This window comes from Scardinius erythrophthalmus, assembly GCF_964197995.2.
Source record: "Scardinius erythrophthalmus genome assembly, chromosome: 19".
Lineage (NCBI taxonomy): Eukaryota > Metazoa > Chordata > Actinopteri > Cypriniformes > Leuciscidae > Scardinius > Scardinius erythrophthalmus.
This window is the reverse complement of record NC_138239.1, coordinates 22,245,096-22,265,463: the sequence shown is the minus strand read 5'-3', so window position 1 is coordinate 22,265,463 and position 20,368 is coordinate 22,245,096. Positions and strand designations below refer to the sequence as shown.

Here is a 20,368-nt window from a genome sequence, read left to right as displayed (position 1 = left end):
GAGAAGAGAAGAGAAGAGAAGAGAAGAGAAGAGAAGAGAAGAGAAGAGAAGAGAAGAGAAGAGAAGACCAAACAAAATAAAAATAAAGAAAGAACTGAACAAGGGAAAGAAAGAATGAATGAAAGATAGAAAAACAAATGAAGGAGGGAAGAATGGATGGAAAGGAAGGGGGAAGAATTGATAGAAAGGAAGGAGGGAATAATGGATTGAAGGGAGGGAGGGTAGGAAGGAAGGAAGGAAGGAAGGAAGGAAGGAAGGAAGGAAGGAAGGAAGGAAGGAAGGAAGGAAGGAAGGAAGGAAGGAAGGAAGGAAGGAAGGAAGGAAGGAAGGAAGGAAGGAACAATTAAAAATGAAAGATCTAAGAGAAGAGAAGAGAAGAGAAGAGAAGAGAAGAGAAGAGAAGAGAAGAGAAGAGAAGAGAAGAGAAGAGAAGAGAAGAGAAGAGAAGAGAAGAGAAGAGAAGAGAAGAGAAGACCAAACAAAATAAAAATAAAGAAAGAGAACTGAATAAGGGAAAGAAAGAATGAATGAAAGACAGAAAAACAAAGGAAAGAGGGATGGAAAGAAAGAGGGATGGAAAGAAAGGAAATTACTTGAAAGGAAAGGTGAAGGAAGAAGGAAAGGAAAAGAAAATGAAGGAAGGAAGGAAAAGAATGAAAGAACAACATTAGAGCAAAAGAACAATGTACAAAAGAACAAACAAACCGGAGAGAGAGAGAGAAAGAAAGAAAGAAAGAAAGAAAGAAAGAAAGAAAGAAAGAAAGAAAGAAAGAAAGAAAGAAAGAAAGAAAGAAAGAAAGAAAGAAAGAAAGAAAGAAAGAAAGAAAGAAAGAAAGAAAGAAGTGTAGTGCAAGAGTAGTGGGGCAGGGTGGGTGTTGGGGTTGTGCTGGCAGGATGGGAACAGTGGGGCTGCTGAGACACGCCCCGTATGATGCCACACATCCAGCACATCATTACAAGAAATGATGCACATTTACATGCTCCACTGGCCATCATGTCATTGAGAATGAGGCAGCAGCGGTGGCGCTCTCCAAGAGATACACCCCCTTTCCACAGAGCGCACACACTCACAGGCCACTCCTAGGTTGGGACTCGCCTGCCATCTGTTGTTTAATGGTCTCCTGTAATGGATCCCTGCCCCATGAGCCCAGTCTTTTCTCTACGGGACACTCAGCAGACCTACAAGCCAGAGAGTTCACTGGGTAGATCAGAGACTCATAACCTGGCTGAAGATGAATGAAGTTACATGGTCCAAATGAGGCTTCAGTTGCATAGTGGACTCTGACAGGATTCCCATCCAATACAGGAGTTTGTACACAAGAACCCTCAAATATGATGATCCCCCTTCTGAGGGACCTGCTTATAAGCAAGTAAGAGGGGAAATGTATTTATTGATTTGAAATTGAATTATGATTTCACTTTTTTAACTTTAGTTAGTGTGTAATGCTGCTGTTTGAGCATAAACAACATCTGCAAAGTTACGGCGCTCAAAGTTCAAAGCAAAGAGGGATATTTTCTTTTATAGAAATCACTTTTTAAGGACTACAACAAATGACTGGTAGGGACAACGATGAGCTTCTTCACAGGTTAGTGACATCACTAACCCTAAAATTTACATAAACCCCGCCCCCAGGAACTAGATTTATAGATTATCATGACAGAATATGCTTATCAATGACTAGAAGATAGTTAACTCCACATCAGCTACATAAATCCATCAACTAACCATTCAGAAATGTCCTGTTGCATTCTACATGTTGTCACTTCTTCTTGAGTCTGAGTTTGAACATAAAAGGCTAAAAGTTGTTTATATTTTCAGTGCGTGTCTGTGTGAGGTAATCGAAGATGCTAACACATGAGCTGTTGAAGCTCCGCCCTCTGTGCCGGGAGCAGCAGCTCATTTGCATTTAAAGGGACACATAAAAAGGTGCGTTTTTGCTCACCCTCAAAAAGTGACAAATTTAACATGCTAAAACTTCACATACACACTCAATATTAGTAATTAGTAATTCAACATTACTAATACGAATATATAAACTGAAAAAAATGAACAGTTTGCTTAAATATAATACTACAGGGGGATACTTTAAACAAAACCCTGTCCTCCTCAAGGGCACAGCTGAGCTAATGGTTCAGGAAGTTTGCAAAAGAATATTAGGTGAAGAGGAAAAGAAATGGGAGAGCAGAGATGGGATCTATTTATACCAGACTGACAGAGCGGTTAAGAACTTCATCTCGTAGCTCAGATGGCACGATTGCTCAACTGAGGAGGGATTTGACAAGAAGCTATGTGTCGATTAGAGATTATATTGCATGCTCCGCTGCAGAAAAAAGTGATGATGTGACCAAACAGTGACACTAAATATTGTGGAAGGGTCTTACAGAGAGATCCTATCTCTGGATTCAACATGAACCTGTGTGGGTGAGAGGATATTTATGAAGGTGAGGTGTTTTTATATAAATGACAGCTTAAAGAGCATTTCTCTAGCAAATGGAAGAAAACTAGTAGAAACCTCAGATCGATATGTCAGTCTTTCCCAAAGTAGAGAACCGGGGTGGTGTGGTAGATAACAAATGTGCCCAACATCTCTTGTATGGCCCCACTGTCTGTCTCACAAAAGGTTAATTGAGTCTATTTTGGTTAATGAGTGACGGGGCCTTTCTTGGGTTAACCAGCATATGGAAGAACTTTCAGCATCTTTTAGACCTAATCATCCATCAAGGAAATCTGCCAGTCCCTATTTTACACTTTGAAATAAGATAAGGATGATAATTCATGAAAACGGTAATATGAATTAATGTAATTTGCAAAGATATGAATCACTATTAATAATCACTGATACTGAAGTTGCGATAGTTCCCTATTGTGATGCATATATCAGAGTGAAACCGCTTCTCGAACAAGAAAAAAAAAGGTAGGCCGGGACTTGATTTTGTCCATCGGGAATTGATTGGATCTTTGTGGTTTGCTATTCCTGTGATGTCATATGAGTGACGCACCGGTGAACACGTCATCAGAGAAGAGATTAAAAGTTTATGAGGGCAACAAAAATTATGAGCACAGATAAATAATATATAAGAAATACAGCAATATTCCCAAAATGATCGTCAATTTTGATTTCATGGTGACTTTAAGGCAGCAATATACTACGAACGAACAAGTGTGACGTCATTTTGAACAAAATCAGGCCAAACCAAAGTTCAGATGGAGTTTAAAGAGTTTGAAACTGTATAGAAAAAAGTTTGCAAACACATTTGAACTATCATTGTTCTAGAGTTCATTGTTCTAGAGTTAAAACTGTGACGCTTTGAGCGCTGTTGAGCGGAATCGTAAACACCTCTGATTGGCTATTGTGTTCACGCACTCATTGGATATGTCTGTGATTGGCTACAATGATGTAAGCGCTCGGTGAAGAGTGTCACTGATGTATATTTAAAACATGTTTTTGAATCGCTGATCATTGTAGCCAATCACAGACATATCCGATGAGCGTGTAAGCACAATGGGCAATCAGAGCTGTTTACGATTCCGCTTAACAGCACTCAAAGCGTCACATTTTTTACATTCCAGTACCAACTTGGTACCGAAGTCGGTACTTTTTGACAATTCTACATTGTTCTGTGGCGATTACGTGATAGGTAGGTGTGCTATATGGCTCCGCCTTCTTTGACGTGGAAATCCTCACTGGATAGCCAACATCCACAACACTCTAGCATCAAGGCAGAGAGTTCTGCATCATTCTCTTAATTTAAACACCTACTATTATTATTAATGTTCACAATCATCTCAGCACATACTACTATTTGTTAACAAACAGCCCTAAAGGCTCATGGTTCAGAGTCCTTGCTCAAATTGTCACGTGTGCGTTCTTCCCCCCCAACCGTGGCCTCAAAACTAAGTAGTGTTGAGTAATTAGCTCAATTTTTCAACCGAACGCGATAATTACTTTTGATAAATATTTGCATAATTGAACTACTAAGTGCCCCGTCCTTTTTTCAGTCCCTCTACCCAACCCTCCCTTACAATGTGCTGGAGGTTAATGCTATTTGCCAAAACACAACGTTCACACGTTCTAGAAAGCCACAAAATGCAAAAGGATAATAGCTGTTCTTTTGTTGTGGGCAGAAAGGTATTATACATTAACATTATTATACATTAAGGTTAGAATAACAGTTGTGTACATAGCTATTACGGGACAGGGAATATATTGCTAATTTTATACATAAATTGCTTATTTTATACTTTTTAATAATATGTAAATATAAAAAAAAAAAAGTAAAAAAAAAAATTATATTACTCGCATTTTAAAAAATGTGTGTACTGCTGTATGTGTGTGTATATATGTACATACAAACATACATACATACATATACAAATTCAGTGGCTTTCTAGTAAGCCAAGAGTGCATAAAGCAGAGGTCTGGCTCTATTAACTGGAAAGAATCTCATGGAATAACATTTCAGTTGCTCACGGGCTTAAAGAAGAGTGAATTAAAGAGATAGAGCAAGCTAAGAGGAAACCAAAACCAGTGTCTTTCTTCCTCCCCACACCTTTGTGATATCAATAATTCCTTATCTAAATGGATCCAGAGCCGCCCGTAACAGCTTTTTGATTTTGTGTGAGACCATGCCAGGCCTCATAAATAAATATGAGGGGAGGTGGGGGAATTCTGGGATGCTGTAGTTTACCTCACGGTGCAGGAGACTCTCGCTAAGAGCCCTGGCAGTGACTCTGTCTGACGGGTACTGCCAACCAGTCACGGCACAGTACATCGGATACTACAGCCCAGTGGCGTGAGGTAGACTTATGAAATGAAGTGGCAAAGTTCCCTTTCTGGGTTTGGTATTTTAGTCTGATTTAAACTTATATATATATATATATATATATATATAAGTTGGAGGTAGTAGCCAATTATTTGGACAAATTTAGGGTTTGAATTTACGTTTAAACGACAACGATGCACTAAGAACAGAAACGTTTTTCCTTCCCGTTTTTCGTGTACAGACGACGTTGTCAAAACCATCCCAGGTCACATGGATCTGTGAAAAAAATCCTGTAATCTGCAGTAGTTGGCGATGTCACTTTGTAAAGAAACACTACGCACCTCTTACGTTTTCAAAAACTTGCACTTTGAAACCCGTTTTCAAAAGTTTGTTTCCAGGCCCCCAGATGTCATACAACGATTGGTCCGCGCAGCGCTGCTTCGTCAAACACACCTAATGTAGTCAGTGAATGTGTTTCTAGTTTATGTGCACGGCCTCTAACTGAAAAAAAAAATAGGATCCACCTCGACAAAATATAATTTGTTCACTCACAAACTGAACAAATTACTTTTATTTTATTTATATTTTCCAAATATTACTTGTATCTCGGTGAAACTCCGACTTTTTATGCAATACAACAAAATTCACATAAACACATGAGAATGGAAACCTTGCTACTAGAGTAATTAATCATTTCGTATCTCGTAGTGTTTACGGTTTCATTTTGTACTGCTGATTTCCTTGAGAACACACAACTACCCTTTTCTCCTCAAGTAACACCCCTGCTAAAGCCAGATGAATGATGTTCATTAAAAAGACTTGCGCTGACCTGACACAGAGCATCCAGAGATGCATTATTCTTACACAACAATAGGAGCGCAAGCCTCACCTAATCTACATATCCACACACTCGCACACAGAGACGATAATGGAGTGAACGAGAGACAAAAGGAGAAAGCCAGAGAATTGGGAGGACTTTTATTGTGAAACGGAGGCAGAGGGATTATTCTCCCGCCGCGCTGAGCCCAACGAGCCGTGACGGGTCCATCTCCAGTTCCCGACACACACAGCAGTGGTGTCTCAAATGCTTCTTACTTCACAACACACACACACACACACACACACTAAACCTCTGCATGCCAGTCGTGACCTGGATGGAATTACGTAATGTTGCAGCCAGTGCGGTTGTCATACAGCAGGGAGGGATGGGGTTTTTAGAGAGAGAGAGAGAGAGAGAGAGAGAGAGAGAGAGAGAGAGAGAGAGAGAGAGAGAGAGAGAGAGAGAGAGAGAGAGAGAGAGAGAGAGAGAGAGAGAGAGAGAGAGAGAGAGAGAGAGAGAGAGAGAGAGAGAGAGAGAGAGAGAGAGAGAGAGAGAGGAATGGGAGGCGGGAAGGCAATGAAGCAAGAAGTCAGACTGATCTATTAGAGCTAATAATTACAATAATAAAACTGTAAAGATGCAGTCAAAACCCCAGGAGCGTTGCGAACAAGCGTAGCCCTCTCAAGGTCAGACGAGGGAGGGCCGCACTTTTACGGTTACCAGCTCAGAATCCGGCTGAGTGATTACAGGTTTGAATTGTCCTCGTTCAAGGTCATTTCGCCAAAACTGGCAAGTTATGTGACCTTGACCGTACCTGAAATGCTGAACAGCAACTGAATTTGTGATTGCCATAGTGTGAAAATGCATTAAAAAGATTCGATTTGTACATTTTCTGAAGAAAAACTCAACCGTGGTTGCTAGTTTGTTGCGTAATGGTCAATAAGAGCCTTTTATATTCAAACCTCTACTCTATGGCTTGGTACCTCCTTATAAGATGTTTCACACATTGTATCACCCCTTTAGGTGAAAGTCATACATTTGATCGCTTTGGAAAGTAACAAAACGCCTCTCCTCAACAAGCCGCACTGCTTGAATGGCCTTGTTCCTGTGTAATGTGAGATAACAGCCTGATATATACTATACACAAAACATTGGGACACAAGCTGATGAATGATTTGAACAGGTCATCTTCAGAGCGGAACAATTATCTCCAACAAAATTTACACGCCTGTCAAAACATTCCTGAGACGGAGCTCTTTCAGGAAGACTGCTCTGACAAGAGGCATAAAAGCGCTGACAGGAGAGGACGAGGGAGACCTCAGCTTCTCTCACGTGACGTTAACCCTGCCGACCCAAAATGACCTAGACGTTTATTGAAAAAACAGCTCCTGCCTCTCACAAAGAGAAGCCTGCGATAATGACAGAGTATGTGATTTTGATCATTAAATACAACATGAAATCAAAATTAAGTCAATGTATTGGTCCTTTAGAACTTTTTTTGTTTTGTTATCATTTATAAAAAAAAAAAATGTATAACATTTTAAATGGACATTTTTTGCTACCATAACCAAGGTCAAGTGTGTGTGTGTGTGTGTGTGTGTGTGTGTGTGTGCACCTACAAATTTGTACCCAGAAGTGACAAAAACCTGACAAAATCTCCAAAAACCTCCCTTTAGTGATGTCCTCATTTGTAAATCTGGTATAAAAATAAAGTAATTAAAGCTGTTTTATATATATATATATATATATATATATATAAATGCAGAAAGTTTTCTGTGATGAGTAGGGTTAGTGTACGGGGATAGAATACACAGATTGTAAAGTATAAAAAAGCATTATGTCTATTTAATGTCCCCATTCTGATAGCTAAGTAAAGGTGTGTGTGTGTGTGTGTGTGTGTGTGTGTGTGTGTGTGTGTGTGTGTGTGTGTGTGTGTGTGTGTGTGTGTGTGTGTGTGTGTGTGTGTGTGTGTGTGTGTGTGTGTGTGTGTGTGGATGAAATATACGAACGAATATATTTATAACAAATATATAAATAAATGTCAATATTATTGGTTAATATATTTCATCACTTCACAATACAATACAAATCCCACTGAATAAAATCAAGACCGGCCCAAGATCATTTACATCTGAATATGCCCGTTTGAAGCATCTACTTTCTCATACCTCTTTTCTCAGGTCTTCTCGTATGACCTGCCTGATCTCCTCCATACTGCTCTGAGGCGCTCTGCTGTGCAGGATCTTCAGTGTGCCAGTGTACTCCTCAGGCAGGAGGTAGTCCAGGGCTCCCAGGTGCTGCCCTACTTTAATGAAGGTGCCTCTGTTCATACAACACAAGTCCCGGAGCCTTTCCGCCGAACGCCTGTGAACCTGAAGAAAAAGAGACATTTAAACAAATGTTTCAATTCTTAGAGACATTTCAAATTATGTATAAGCTCTCATAATGCTCATCTATACAACTACTGTTCAAAATTTGGGAAGAGCATTTTTTTTAAAAAGAAATGCATACTTTCAGCAAGGATGCATTCAATTGATCAAAAGTGACAGTAAAGACATTTTTAATGTTACAAACGATTCCTGTTCTTTTGATCTTACCATTAATCAAAGAATCCTGAAAAAAAAAAGTATCACCGTTTCTACAAAAGCAGCACAACTGATTTGAGGTGGACAAAGTACACAACTTCCTTACTTGAGTGAAAGTACAGATACTACTGGTCAAATATTACTCCGTTACAAGTAAAAAATGTAAAGACTGATTTTTACAAAAAAATCTGACTGATTTTTGTAAAAGTACAGAAGCACTTGCTTTTAAAAGTACTTGAGTATCAAAAGTACAAAGTAAATGTTATATTATTGTTACCTACAGCAACCTAGTGAATACACTGACCAGTTTGTAGTGTTTTAGTGTGGTTTAGAGAATATATACTGTATATATATTTATTATAATATATATATTAATATATATATATATATATATATATATATATATATATAAAACATTCTTATCAATGTTATTTACATGGAATCTAAAGCTTTTGTAACATTAAACACTACCGTTCAAAAGTTTGGGGTCAGTAAGAATTTTAATTTTATTTTTGGGGGAAAGAAATAAAATAAATCAATACTTTTATTCATCAAGGATGAGTTAAACTGATCAAAACTTACAGTAAAGACATTTATAATGTTAGAAAATATTCTATTTTAAATAAATGCTGTTCTTTTGAACTTTCTATTCATCAAAGAATTTTGCAAAAAAAAAATAGTACACAACTGTTGTTTGAATAGTACAAACTGAATGTTTCTTGAGCATCAAATCATCCTATTAGAATGATTTCTGAAGGATCATGTGACACTGAAGACTGGAGTAATGATGCTGAAAATTCAGCTTTGATCACAGGAATAAATTACAGTTTAAAATAAATTAAAATAGAAAACAGTAATTTTAAATTGTCATAATATTTTTACAATATTACTGTTTTTTTATTGTTTTTTTATCAAATAAATGCAGCCTTGGTGAGCAGAAGACACTTCTTTTAAAAACATTAAAAAATCTTACTGACCCCAAACTTATATGCATGTATGTACTGTATATACACACATATACATATACACACATCGTTACTGAAGAGAAGTCAAAGCAAATGACTTTTAAATAATGGAATTGCCATAGTATATATTTTTTTCTGCTAGTGAATAGCTTAATAATTGTAAGTTACTTTGAAGTGTTAACCAAAAAGAAATTGCAAGAAAACCTAGAAGCAGCAAAAACACTATTATTAATTAGCATTTTAATTTGCTGTGAATTAGCAAGGACAACATTAAGAATGGACAACATAACACTAACAGAAACTTATTTTGATAAGTTGCCTGCATCATTGCTGCCAGAAGAAAAAAAAAAAAAAAAAAAAAAAAACCTACACACAATGGTCCCTCCCCGTCATCTCATTTGTCTTAAATGCTGTTTAAATGGGACGTCACTTTTATGGGGGTCTTTGTGCCGTCCCGTCCCAACACCAGCTGGTAGAGTTGATAGTACTCTTGGAGGGACGTCCCTTTGGGACCTGAGCAAATAAACTGCCGTGAAATGAGCTCTCTTAACCCTCTCACCCTGACAAAAAACAGCCTTTTGTGCTCCAAATGGGGCCACATATGAGGTTGGTCGACCCAATTTGAATCATCCCTCAAAAGACAAAGTCCACATGCACCTAATTATACCGGGTGGGGAGTCTATATGTACGTTCGGCACCTTAATTAAAAAAATGTATACAAATTATTGGCAATTTTGTCAATGAATTTAATTTCCAATATGATCCAGTCCAGTTTTTGTTTTACCCAGTACACAGACTTGTTTCCATGAGCAAAAACACACACACACACACACACACACACACACACACACACACACACACTCAATATATATATATGATATATGGATCTGACACAATATATATATACACATACACACATACATACATAAACACACACTTATTTATTTATATATATATGTATATGTGTGTGTGTGTGTGTGTGTGTGTGTGTGTGTATATATATATATATATATACACACACACATGCATAAATACATACATACATATACACACACACACATATATATATATATATAAATAAATAAATAAAGTGTGTGTGTGTGTGTGTGTGTGTGTGTATGTATATATATATATATATATATATATATATATATATATATATATATATATATATATATATATATATATATACACACACACACACATACATAAATACATACATACATACACACACACACATTTATACACACATTGTTACTGAAAAGAAGTCAAAGCAAATGACATAAGTATTTTTAAATATTATAAATTATATGTAAATAACATGCATCTTTATTTGCCACCCCTCAGTTATTTTAGGTGTATATGAGAGGAACATTTCAAAATGTTTTTATAGTGCTTTTTACAATAACTCAGAGCAGTTTTATAGTTGACTTTGATAACTCTAAAAATACATTTAATCAAATAAAATGTAACCAAACGTCACATTTAATTTTGCTTGGTTTATTAAGTTACAAGACAGTTCACATTAAAACCAAAAATCTTACCTCTAGACCAACAAATACCATACAATTTTTTTGTATATGGAAGCCTTTCATTTATTTGTTTATGTTTGATTTTATGTAAATATATGTTTTACTAATTATGCTTTTTGTGGATGGAGGGGCGTCCTGTCATACATCATACCATCAGATTTTAGGGTCCCCCCCACCTCTAATATCTTAATTTAATCTCTGTGTGTGTGTGTGTGTGTGTGTGTGTGTGTGTGTGTGTGTGTGTGTGTGTGTGTGTGTGTGTGTGTGTGTGTGTGTGTGTGTGTGTGTGTGTGTGTGTGTGTGTGTGTGTGTGTGTGTGTGTGTGTGTGTGTGTTTTTTCTTATTTCTCGAGTGCTTTACTCAGGCAACACCCCCTTCGGTTCAAAAAACTTTGGACCCGAGGCATCGAGCTGATATTTCTGACAGGATGTCGAGGGGAGAGTAAACACACTTCTGTCAGGCAGGATTTGCTGTTAATCCTCACATGCAGTGGATGGGAGATTTGAAGGTTGTCCTATGGGCATTTTTTGCACTGTTCAAGCTCAGCGCCACCACCACCGATGGCAGCCTAGGCCGTCTGGCTTTTGCGGCATGCACAAAACCCCATTTTCAGTGCCCAGAGAAGCCAATAGGATGTGGCAGCTCGGAGATAATTACGAGGGTGATGAGAAGACACTTTATTTCGGCGGATACTAAACATGTGGTTCTCGCCTTCTCAGCCCAGAGCCCAAACAGGCTTTTGATGGTGAGGATGTGTCGAGGAGAAAGGCAGGGCTAATAAGAGACGAAGGAGGCAGTAATAACAGTCATGATCTCTGCCTGCTCATCTTTAACACCTTCTATACTGGATCTGTGGAACCAATAAAGTAAAGTGGAGGGACGGCGGCTTGAGAAAAAGGAAGAAGAAGAGCCCTTTTTTATTCTTCTCTAATCCCCCAGGGAGAGAAATCTGTGCCACCTGCCATCTTACAGTCCTGGCAATGGAAGACGCTATTGGCAGGCAGTCAGACTTCCTACATTTCTTTCAATATTCCAACCCCACGTTTCTCCCAGCCACCCGCGGCTACTGCATTTCCATGGCCAGTCCATTAGGGGCAGCCTGGAGAAATGTGGCGGCTTTTTACATGGTGTGAAGGGGAAGCCACTCTGGGATTGGCTGATTCGCACTGGCATTCATCCAACAACCTAGTCTGTGGCATGCAGCTGGCCGATCTTAAGCTTCTAAGGAAGAAAAATGTATTAAAATCGATCCATAAACACATGCTAACTTTCAAAGAAGCACGGAAAGGGAACTCCAGGCAGACCTAATTCTTCAGAAAACTATATTCACAAAAAGGGCAGCATTTACTGCAGCAATTTACCGTGAGCCAGCGGAGAGTGAAATAACACAAGAGCGCTCGTCGTATCTGATGAGGCGTCAATCATGTCTTCCATCAAGGCAATGCTGAAGAGTCTTTTGTTACAGGAGTTGTTCAGCAAACACAAGTGTGACAGCCAATCAAGTCCTCAGAGAAGGCACAGGAGAAGCGAGAGAGAGAGAGAGAGAGAGAGAGAGAGAGAGAGAGAGAGAGAGAGAGAGAGAGAGAGAGAGAGAGAGAGAGAGAGAGAGCTCTATAGATGAACAGATCCCACACACATAGAAGCATGGACGAACAAAGCTTTAGCTATGAGCTCTGCCTGACTTAAAACACCTCACCAAGAAGACTATTGGAAGATTCAGGGTGTACAAAATGTTCCCTGTTGAGATTTGCTGGTTGTGTCATGCAATAGAAATGAGAAGAAAGTGTAAGTTACAAAATCTACAGTTACACTCCAACTCAAATTGAACCTATTAAAACCACACAAGTTCCTAACTGTCTGGCTGTTTTTAGATAGTTAGCATTTTGGGATTTTTCTCAATTTAGTTTTTACCTTTTTTTTTGCTATGATTGGCAGACAGAAAGAATAGGTTGAAAGGACGATAATGGATATAACAGTTGACAGACAGATAGATAGGTAGGTAGATTAATTACGTTAATATATTTTAAATAATTTAGCATATATATATATATATATATATATATATATATATATAACGTAATTAATCTACCTACCTTATCTATCTATCTATCTATCTATCTATACAGATAGATTTATCCACACTCAAGTATTACATATTAAATTAAAGCAAAATTTGTATTAAGCTAACCTGAACCAGACAATAATAATGAGAAAACAATACAAAGAACAAATGGTATCAAATATTAACAAAACATAGCCTACACTAACTTACAGTTTCACTTTCATACAGATGTTGGTATCGGCATTAGCCATTACAAAAATCTAGGGATGCACGATATATCGGCCACCATATTGATATCGGCTGATATATGTTCATTTTTTATGTTATCGTTATCGGCCCGATAAGAAAATTTGGCCGATATATTAAAGCCAAAAAATAATGGATTATTTAATTCAGCTGAAACACTTCAGGTGCGCACTGTTCGCCATGATGGTTTTAGATTCCTTGAAATATGATTGGAATCACTTCAAAAAAGGAAACTACAGTTAAGTGCACAAGTCTGTCATATAGGCTTCATAATATCATAATGAAAACATTATAATTGTGTGCTTGGGACATGGCTTTTAATGGTGAGACTTTTGTTTGTGTCAGGCTCTCAAAAATTAAATAAGAATTTGGATTTAGAATTATCGGCCAATATATCGTTATCGGCTTTCAAATATAAAGAATTATCGGTATCAGCCAAAATTTTCATAACATCCCTAAAAAATATTAAATAAAACACACACAAAAAACAAACTGTCAAACATTATTGGATTATTTGGTGGATTGGACTGATATTACAGCATTAAAAATGCCACCAAGAAATGCATCTGACCTAAACAAGGATACCATATTTTGAACGGTTGTTCTGAATATCCCGAAGTGAAACATCACATTTCCCTTTTGCAGCACTTTTGGCGTGTGCAGTCTGTCATCGCTGTTCTGTGGAGGCAACGAGGCCCTGCGCAATTAATACCCAAGTAGAGCAATTCCCTCTACCTCCCCATCTCTACTGTTCTCTTCCTCCTCCCCAAAAGCCCTTCCCCTCCCTCCATGCCTCTCTCTCTCTCTCTCTCTCTCTCTCTCTTCCCGCAACCCTTTCATCCGTGGACAGAGCGGCACAAAGCCGGAGCTCTGACAACTCTCGTAATTGCCACAGACATTAATGACATATTTCAGCAGCAGGCAGAAGCCATTAGATGGCCTTTGAAAAATGCTTTGTAGGACCATCATCAGAGCATGTTATTGCCAGGGGACTAATGGGGAGACAGCAGAGGTTCCTCTTTTGCTGTTCCTGCTCTCACTGTGCACAAAACACCAAAGAATAATGATCAGTCTTACATCAAAGAAAACATGAATTAGCAAGACTGTCAAAAACTTGACATGCTAAGACAAACTGTTAACCTCAGCGCATCAATACAGCAAAAGTGCCAGGTCACTTTTCAGCATCAAGAATAAATAAGTATACATTTATAAAAAACAAAATTACGATGCAATTTAAAATACTGAAAATTGAATAACATTTTATGGTACAAAGATGATTGCCCAACATAAATAAATGAATATACAAATAAATAAATAAATAAAAATATGCACAAATAAATCAATAAATACATAAAATAAATAAATAACCCCATGGCATGGTAAATAATCTAAAGGCTATTAGTGTAAAACAAACACTGGCATAAATATTCCAGACTCTCTAATTATAGACAGAACGATGTTTCTCGGTCTCAGGGTCTATAAAATTCTCTTTATGGACACTCTGTCACTGAACTGAAATTATAAGACAATTTCTTTATTATTGAAAATATAGAATAGAAGTGGCAGATAAAACTAGAAAATCTCACCCTGTTTTTTTTTTTTTTTCTTAATTCAAAAGCACTTACTCCATTAAAATAGAAGCAATAAGAATAATATTAAATACAAATCAGCTCACAAATCCATACATAACTCCAGTGTCAGAGACATTGAGAAGACATATTGGTGAACAATTAATTGACTCAAAGCCTGTTTGGCGCAGAGAAAGTATTTTCTAAAAGGAACTAGCTTAGTGCACATTCACCCTTGTAATCGATATTTACACTTCAAATATCTTATGACAGTATCTTCTTGTAGAGCTTTTAATAAAGTTAAGTAGCACTATGCTAAGCTAGTATGCCAAATTGATAGCTTGCTAACTGAAAACACAAAGAAAGGGAGAGTGTTTGGGTTTAAGACATCAATTGTTGGCATTCAGAGATGCTAGTGTCACCTAAAAATGCTTCACCAATAAAAGGTTACACATAGGGTTCAATGCAAATCAATAAGTGAGAAAAATTAAGATAACTTAAGCTCTTTACAGCTAGTGCAAACTTAGATTCTTGAGTGCTAGCAGATAGCTTCTTTAGATAACTACTTGAAAGTGAATAAAAACATCCAGTCATGTAGTAATACCACCTTAGAGAGAGCAGACTGGTATTGGGTTACAACTTGCTGAACCACTCATTTTAAGTGAGAGCCTCATTGACTTTTTTCTCATATGGCAACCATGTTTTAGGGGTAAAAGCACAAATCGATGACCTCTAAAATGCTAGAGTCATGTACAGTATTACAGCCCTATTGATCAAGTAACCAAATAATCACACCTCCAGACAGAAAAGGTATAAAAAAAGTGATAATAATGGTCTGTCTACCAATTTCTTTCTCCCTTACTTGTTTAATAAAGTGATTTCATGTACATGAAAGGTCTATTCACCTTTCTGTGAAGGAAAGCCGCAAAATGGCGGCTCGTTCTTCTGTGATCTTTCGTTTGAGGTGAAAAGATGCTCTGTGCACTTCCATCATTACACGGCGGCTTAGCCAGTCACTCCTTTTGTAAGCAAAGTGGAGCAACATGCGTTCATAGAAATTGCATCTATTATTGCCAGGCAATTATTGCTTTACATTGTGACTTCATGAATAACTCTGAGGGAGCGGGCAATTTAGCGGCTGCCCAATCTCAGAAAATTCCCAGCAGTCAATAAATGCACACTAGACCATTAAAGAGCCCCTCTTATTCATTTCTCCCCCCACCTCTGCGAGCAGTACCTACTACCGCCCATCTCAGTTTGAAATTGCTTGGCCAGATGGAGGGCTGAGGGGTCTGTTTGGCTAGCTCCTGGCGCTAGCAACAAATTAGCATACAGTAATGAATTGCCCGAGTAGAACAGAGATGCACTTAGCCCTTTAGAAGTTATGCCATCGAACAAATGGAAACATCTCTCATTCGTGACAGACCTAAAACAAACAAAACCTTCATGGATTACTTTTCCCTTACGATTTACACTTCTGCTTCGTACGGCGCCTCTGTCCAGTCTCAGTGCAAGTGCTAGAAATACTGGCAGGTATTATTTAATAGTCTCTAAACTTTAGGTATGGAAGACAAGAAGGCATGCACTACCAAATTTACGGCCATGCTGTGAAGCCGCTTTGTAACTTCTGAAAGGAGTCTCATTCAGCCTGGTGGGTTTTCAATGGAATAAAATGAGCTTGCTGTTATTCCAGACAAGCAACAGTGATTCCTTAGTCATGATGTTAACTGGCCTATTTGCACAAATCCACCCGAAGAAAGATTAACCCCGATTAAAATGATGAGATGATGTCAGGTCAAAGAGTAACATCTGAAATAAATACAAAGCACCTGGTGTGTTTGCAGAGGGTTTCGTTTATGGCTGGTGACATAAAAATTAACTCTTTCCCTGCCATTGACAGAAATTTACGGCTTTCCATGTTATTACTGTTATATGGTACTAGGGGGCGCTATTACGGAGAGTACTGAATCTCCAGATCTAAACACAAAGAAGAAGCAGAAACAAGCGATATCATATGTAAAATAAAGTGATCAACATTAGCCAGCATATAAATCAAAACTGCCTAATGTTACTGAATTAATTGTTGACCCAGGATGAGCTATAGGACTGTGAAGCATTAGGGGTGTTAATGGACTCGATCTACGATTTAATCATTGTTCTAAATGCGCTATTGGTGTAGTCTTTGAAAAAAACTTAATTATCTCAGCTTTATGCTCAAAAAGTTGCTTTTTATGAAATTTACCCGCATTCAGGTGTTGATAAAAAAAGAATGCATGAAGCTAGAATAAAAAATAAAGCAGAAGATCTGTTCTTTCTTTTAATATATTGCATATCCAGATATTCATACAACAAATATTCTGGGGGCCATGAACATTTTCTGAAAATGATCAGAAAATGCTGGAGGAGGCTGGCGACTTTTTTCAAAAACGCTGGTGGGGAAAGAGTTAAAAGCCCGCTTTGTCCAACTTGTGCGTCCAAAATATAGAGGAAAAACAAGGAAACGTTTTATTATGCCATTGTTACACATATTACATGTTATTGCTAATAATAACTATAAATTATGCATAAATACATGCAAATAAACCAACCCCTAATCCTTACTGTAGTTATTTAATATTACTCAGTACTTAAATGTATAATTACACTGTAACAAGGACACCTTAACCTGTTAACCATTGCCAGTGCGCCCGCGCACTGAAGCGTTTTTTTTTTATTTAGTTCAAATTTACTATCAGACTTAATGTTATACCTTGACAAACTATACATCATTAAAAAGATATAAGACTCAAGTTTCAGTATTTGACCACTATTGTATTCTGAGAAACTTATAGCGACAGTTTTTTCTTAATTTCTGTCAGGAGTTATGAAATGAAAAAATGAGTCGATACCTTTAATATGAATTATGCGCGTCAGCCGGTTCCATTCATAAAAAAACTCTGTGCTGTCGTCATGACAGCGATACACAAAACAACGTCCCTCAGGGCTTTTAGCTCAAAAATGTGCAGATTTGGAGAAATATTGATAGATTCTCATAGATTTATATCAGATTTCTATAGACAGGAATAATATTTATTGAATTTATACCCAAATGCGTCGATGTAATCTTAATGAGCGTTTGGCACTCTCATTTACTGTGTTTTCAATTCATACCAATAGCCTGAGGGCGCTATATGCACAAGAATAACCCATGGAACATGAAGAAGAGCCATAATCATGTGACATTCCAGGACGTCACTGATACACACAAAGCTACAGATATTGAGCTGTTACATGCAGATACAGACATTTAGAAGACAATAAACATGATTGCAATGATATTTGAGTTACCTGTGTTTTTCAAGCCATGCCAGGTATTTTCATAATAATAGATTATATTTATAATGTAATGCTAATCTATATAGACCATCATTGTGCAGAATATGATCAAATAGTATATTTTCTGTCTGATTTTTTTTATCTGATGTCAAATTAGATCACAGAAGATTATTTAAAACACTTCACTTGCGTTTTAAAGTAAGTTTGGAGCACAAACATGGTTTTAATCTCATAAATTGTCATGTATTGATGGTGTGCTAAGCTAACATGCTAGCTAGCTCTAGGTGCTTCTATCTTGAAAAAATTTTTACTAAATACAGAGTTTTAGACTTATCATCTTCATATTTTAAATATAATATGGTCAGACATGTGGCTTTAGCTGCAGTGCATTTCTAGATTGCTACAGTGTCAACTTCAATTTTATTTTCATGAAGATGTTTCATAAAAATAAATTTCTAATAACTTTACAAAACTTTAAAGCTATTTATAATTTTTTTTTTTCATTATGACAATAATTAATTCTACATTTACAATAAACTGCCAGGTGTCAGCTTTCAAATGAGATCATACTTGTGCTTTTGGTACAAAGGGTTCATGAACTGTATCTGTTTCAGTTTGGGTATGTCATTTCTGGGGATTTTTCAAAAGTGGGGTTGCAGCTTAACAGGTTATAATTAAGTGTAACCAAAACAGATTTCAGACACTAATCTTGTGTATAATACTTTTAGATGGCATATTGGCTGTCAAGATAAATGGTAACCATTTACAATATGTCCTATTAGTTAACGTTATGTAATGCATTAACTAACACTAACAACGAGTAATAGATTTGTTACAGTATTTATTGATCCTTGTTCAACTGTTTAACTGCTCATGTTGGCTCAGGTCAATTAAATAATAACAGATACAACTTCTAATTTTAATAGTAAATGTTGGAATTAAAATGAACTAAGAATACTAAAATGCTTTTGAAGTATTTTTCATTGTTAGTTCATGTTAATGAATGTAGTTTAATGGAACCTTTTTATACAGTGTTACAAGATAAATTAATTAATTGTTTGACAAAGAAAATTTCAAGTCTACTTTTGAACCACTAAGACAGCTTGCATTATACATTTTTTTTAAATTTCCCCTTTACATTTCTATAATCTTAATAATAATTAATTATATTTATAAATCATTATTGATTAAAATTAGTACATTATATTTATTACATTTTATTGCATTTCCATCTAAAAAAAACAAAACAAAAAAAACAATCATAATGCACATGATACTTTAAATCAAATTCATATTAGGCTGCTACTTATATTTTGGGTGTAAAATGTGACCTGGACACCCTTAAACAATCCCTTTTTCTGAAGGTTCAAGAAAAGGTTTGAACCACATTCCTTAGGGTACAGTATTTATAATCAAAAGCATGCCGAAAACAATTTAAAAAAAATAGGAACTTAAAAGAGACATCAGAATCTGATAGCGGCTGAGAAATGTTCATAGCCTGCAGCTCCCACAGCCCTCAAGAATAATGTGCCATTAGTAGCAGCTGCATTACGTTCAATTAATAAAAGCAGACATCCCAGATTACATCTGCAGCATAGGGGTTGAATTATGCAATCCCACACTTCATTACTGAAAGCTCTGTGAGCCAAATCAATACACTTTCTGTCATATCAGCTTCCCTTATCCTTCCTACAGAGGCTGTGGAACTTAATGCTGAAGAGTTTGTTTATTCATTTATTTAAAAGTTGTGATCCGGCAAATTTAATGTTCAGCATTGTTACTCCTACTGTCCACTACCCTACCATCCACATTGTTAGGGAGCAAGCAATGTGGAAAGTCAAGAGGTCAGCAAAGTGCACATTAAATACTGTGATGCAATAAGTGATCAATCTTTTTAAAATCTTTTTTGAAATCTGAACCAATTTGATGCATCAGTCCGTCGACAACAACACTCGTTTTATGATGTTCAAAAAAATATATTTTCCATAGAATTTCTTACTTAGATTCTTTAAAGACGAAGCATGCAATTTCTTTGCCAAATGCATCATCAGCTAAAACTGCAAAAATAATGAATCCTAATGACAAGTTTACAGAGAAAACTACCCAGTCTACCATTGGTCAAACAAACTCGTGTTACTGGTTGAGTCAAAAATGCAAACAGAAGTGGGTTTGAATTAGGGCTGAACGATATGGACAAAATTTCATATCTCGATTTTCATGCCAGATATCTCGATATCGATACAATACGATATGACTACGTAAGTACTAAAAAAACAATACATTTAGAGTTTGTAAAATACACACTAATGTCTATGGAAGAGGTAATAATAATCCTTTCCATTATAATTCGACACGTTTTATTCATATCAGATACACATTGTGTAAGTAACTTCAATGTTTACTCTATTCTATTCCCAGTTCACCAGCCACTTACTTTTAAGTATTTCGGGAGAAGTGGATGAATTCACGTGTTGTAAACATAGAGGTTGTAAATCCAACAGATCCGATTCT

The 20,368-nt window shown here is 36.8% G+C and overlaps 1 protein-coding gene and 1 long non-coding RNA gene across 3 annotated transcripts in view; one reads left to right on the top strand and one right to left on the bottom strand.

The window, feature by feature from the left end:
* adck1 (aarF domain containing kinase 1) overlaps window positions 1-20,368 on the bottom strand; it is a 123,383-nt gene that overhangs the window by 74,603 nt on the left and 28,412 nt on the right. For both annotated transcript variants that reach the window (XM_081347499.1, XM_081347498.1), the window contains one exon: window positions 7,753-7,956. In XM_081347499.1, coding sequence (XP_081203625.1) covers window positions 7,753-7,956 — 204 coding nt within the window. The remainder of the gene's footprint in view (window positions 1-7,752; window positions 7,957-20,368) is intronic.
* LOC308679789 lies at window positions 1,235-8,451 on the top strand. Its single transcript, XR_014028847.1, has 4 exons — window positions 1,235-1,370; window positions 1,526-1,586; window positions 1,820-1,927; window positions 7,765-8,451. It is a non-coding gene; the product is annotated as an uncharacterized lncRNA (long non-coding RNA).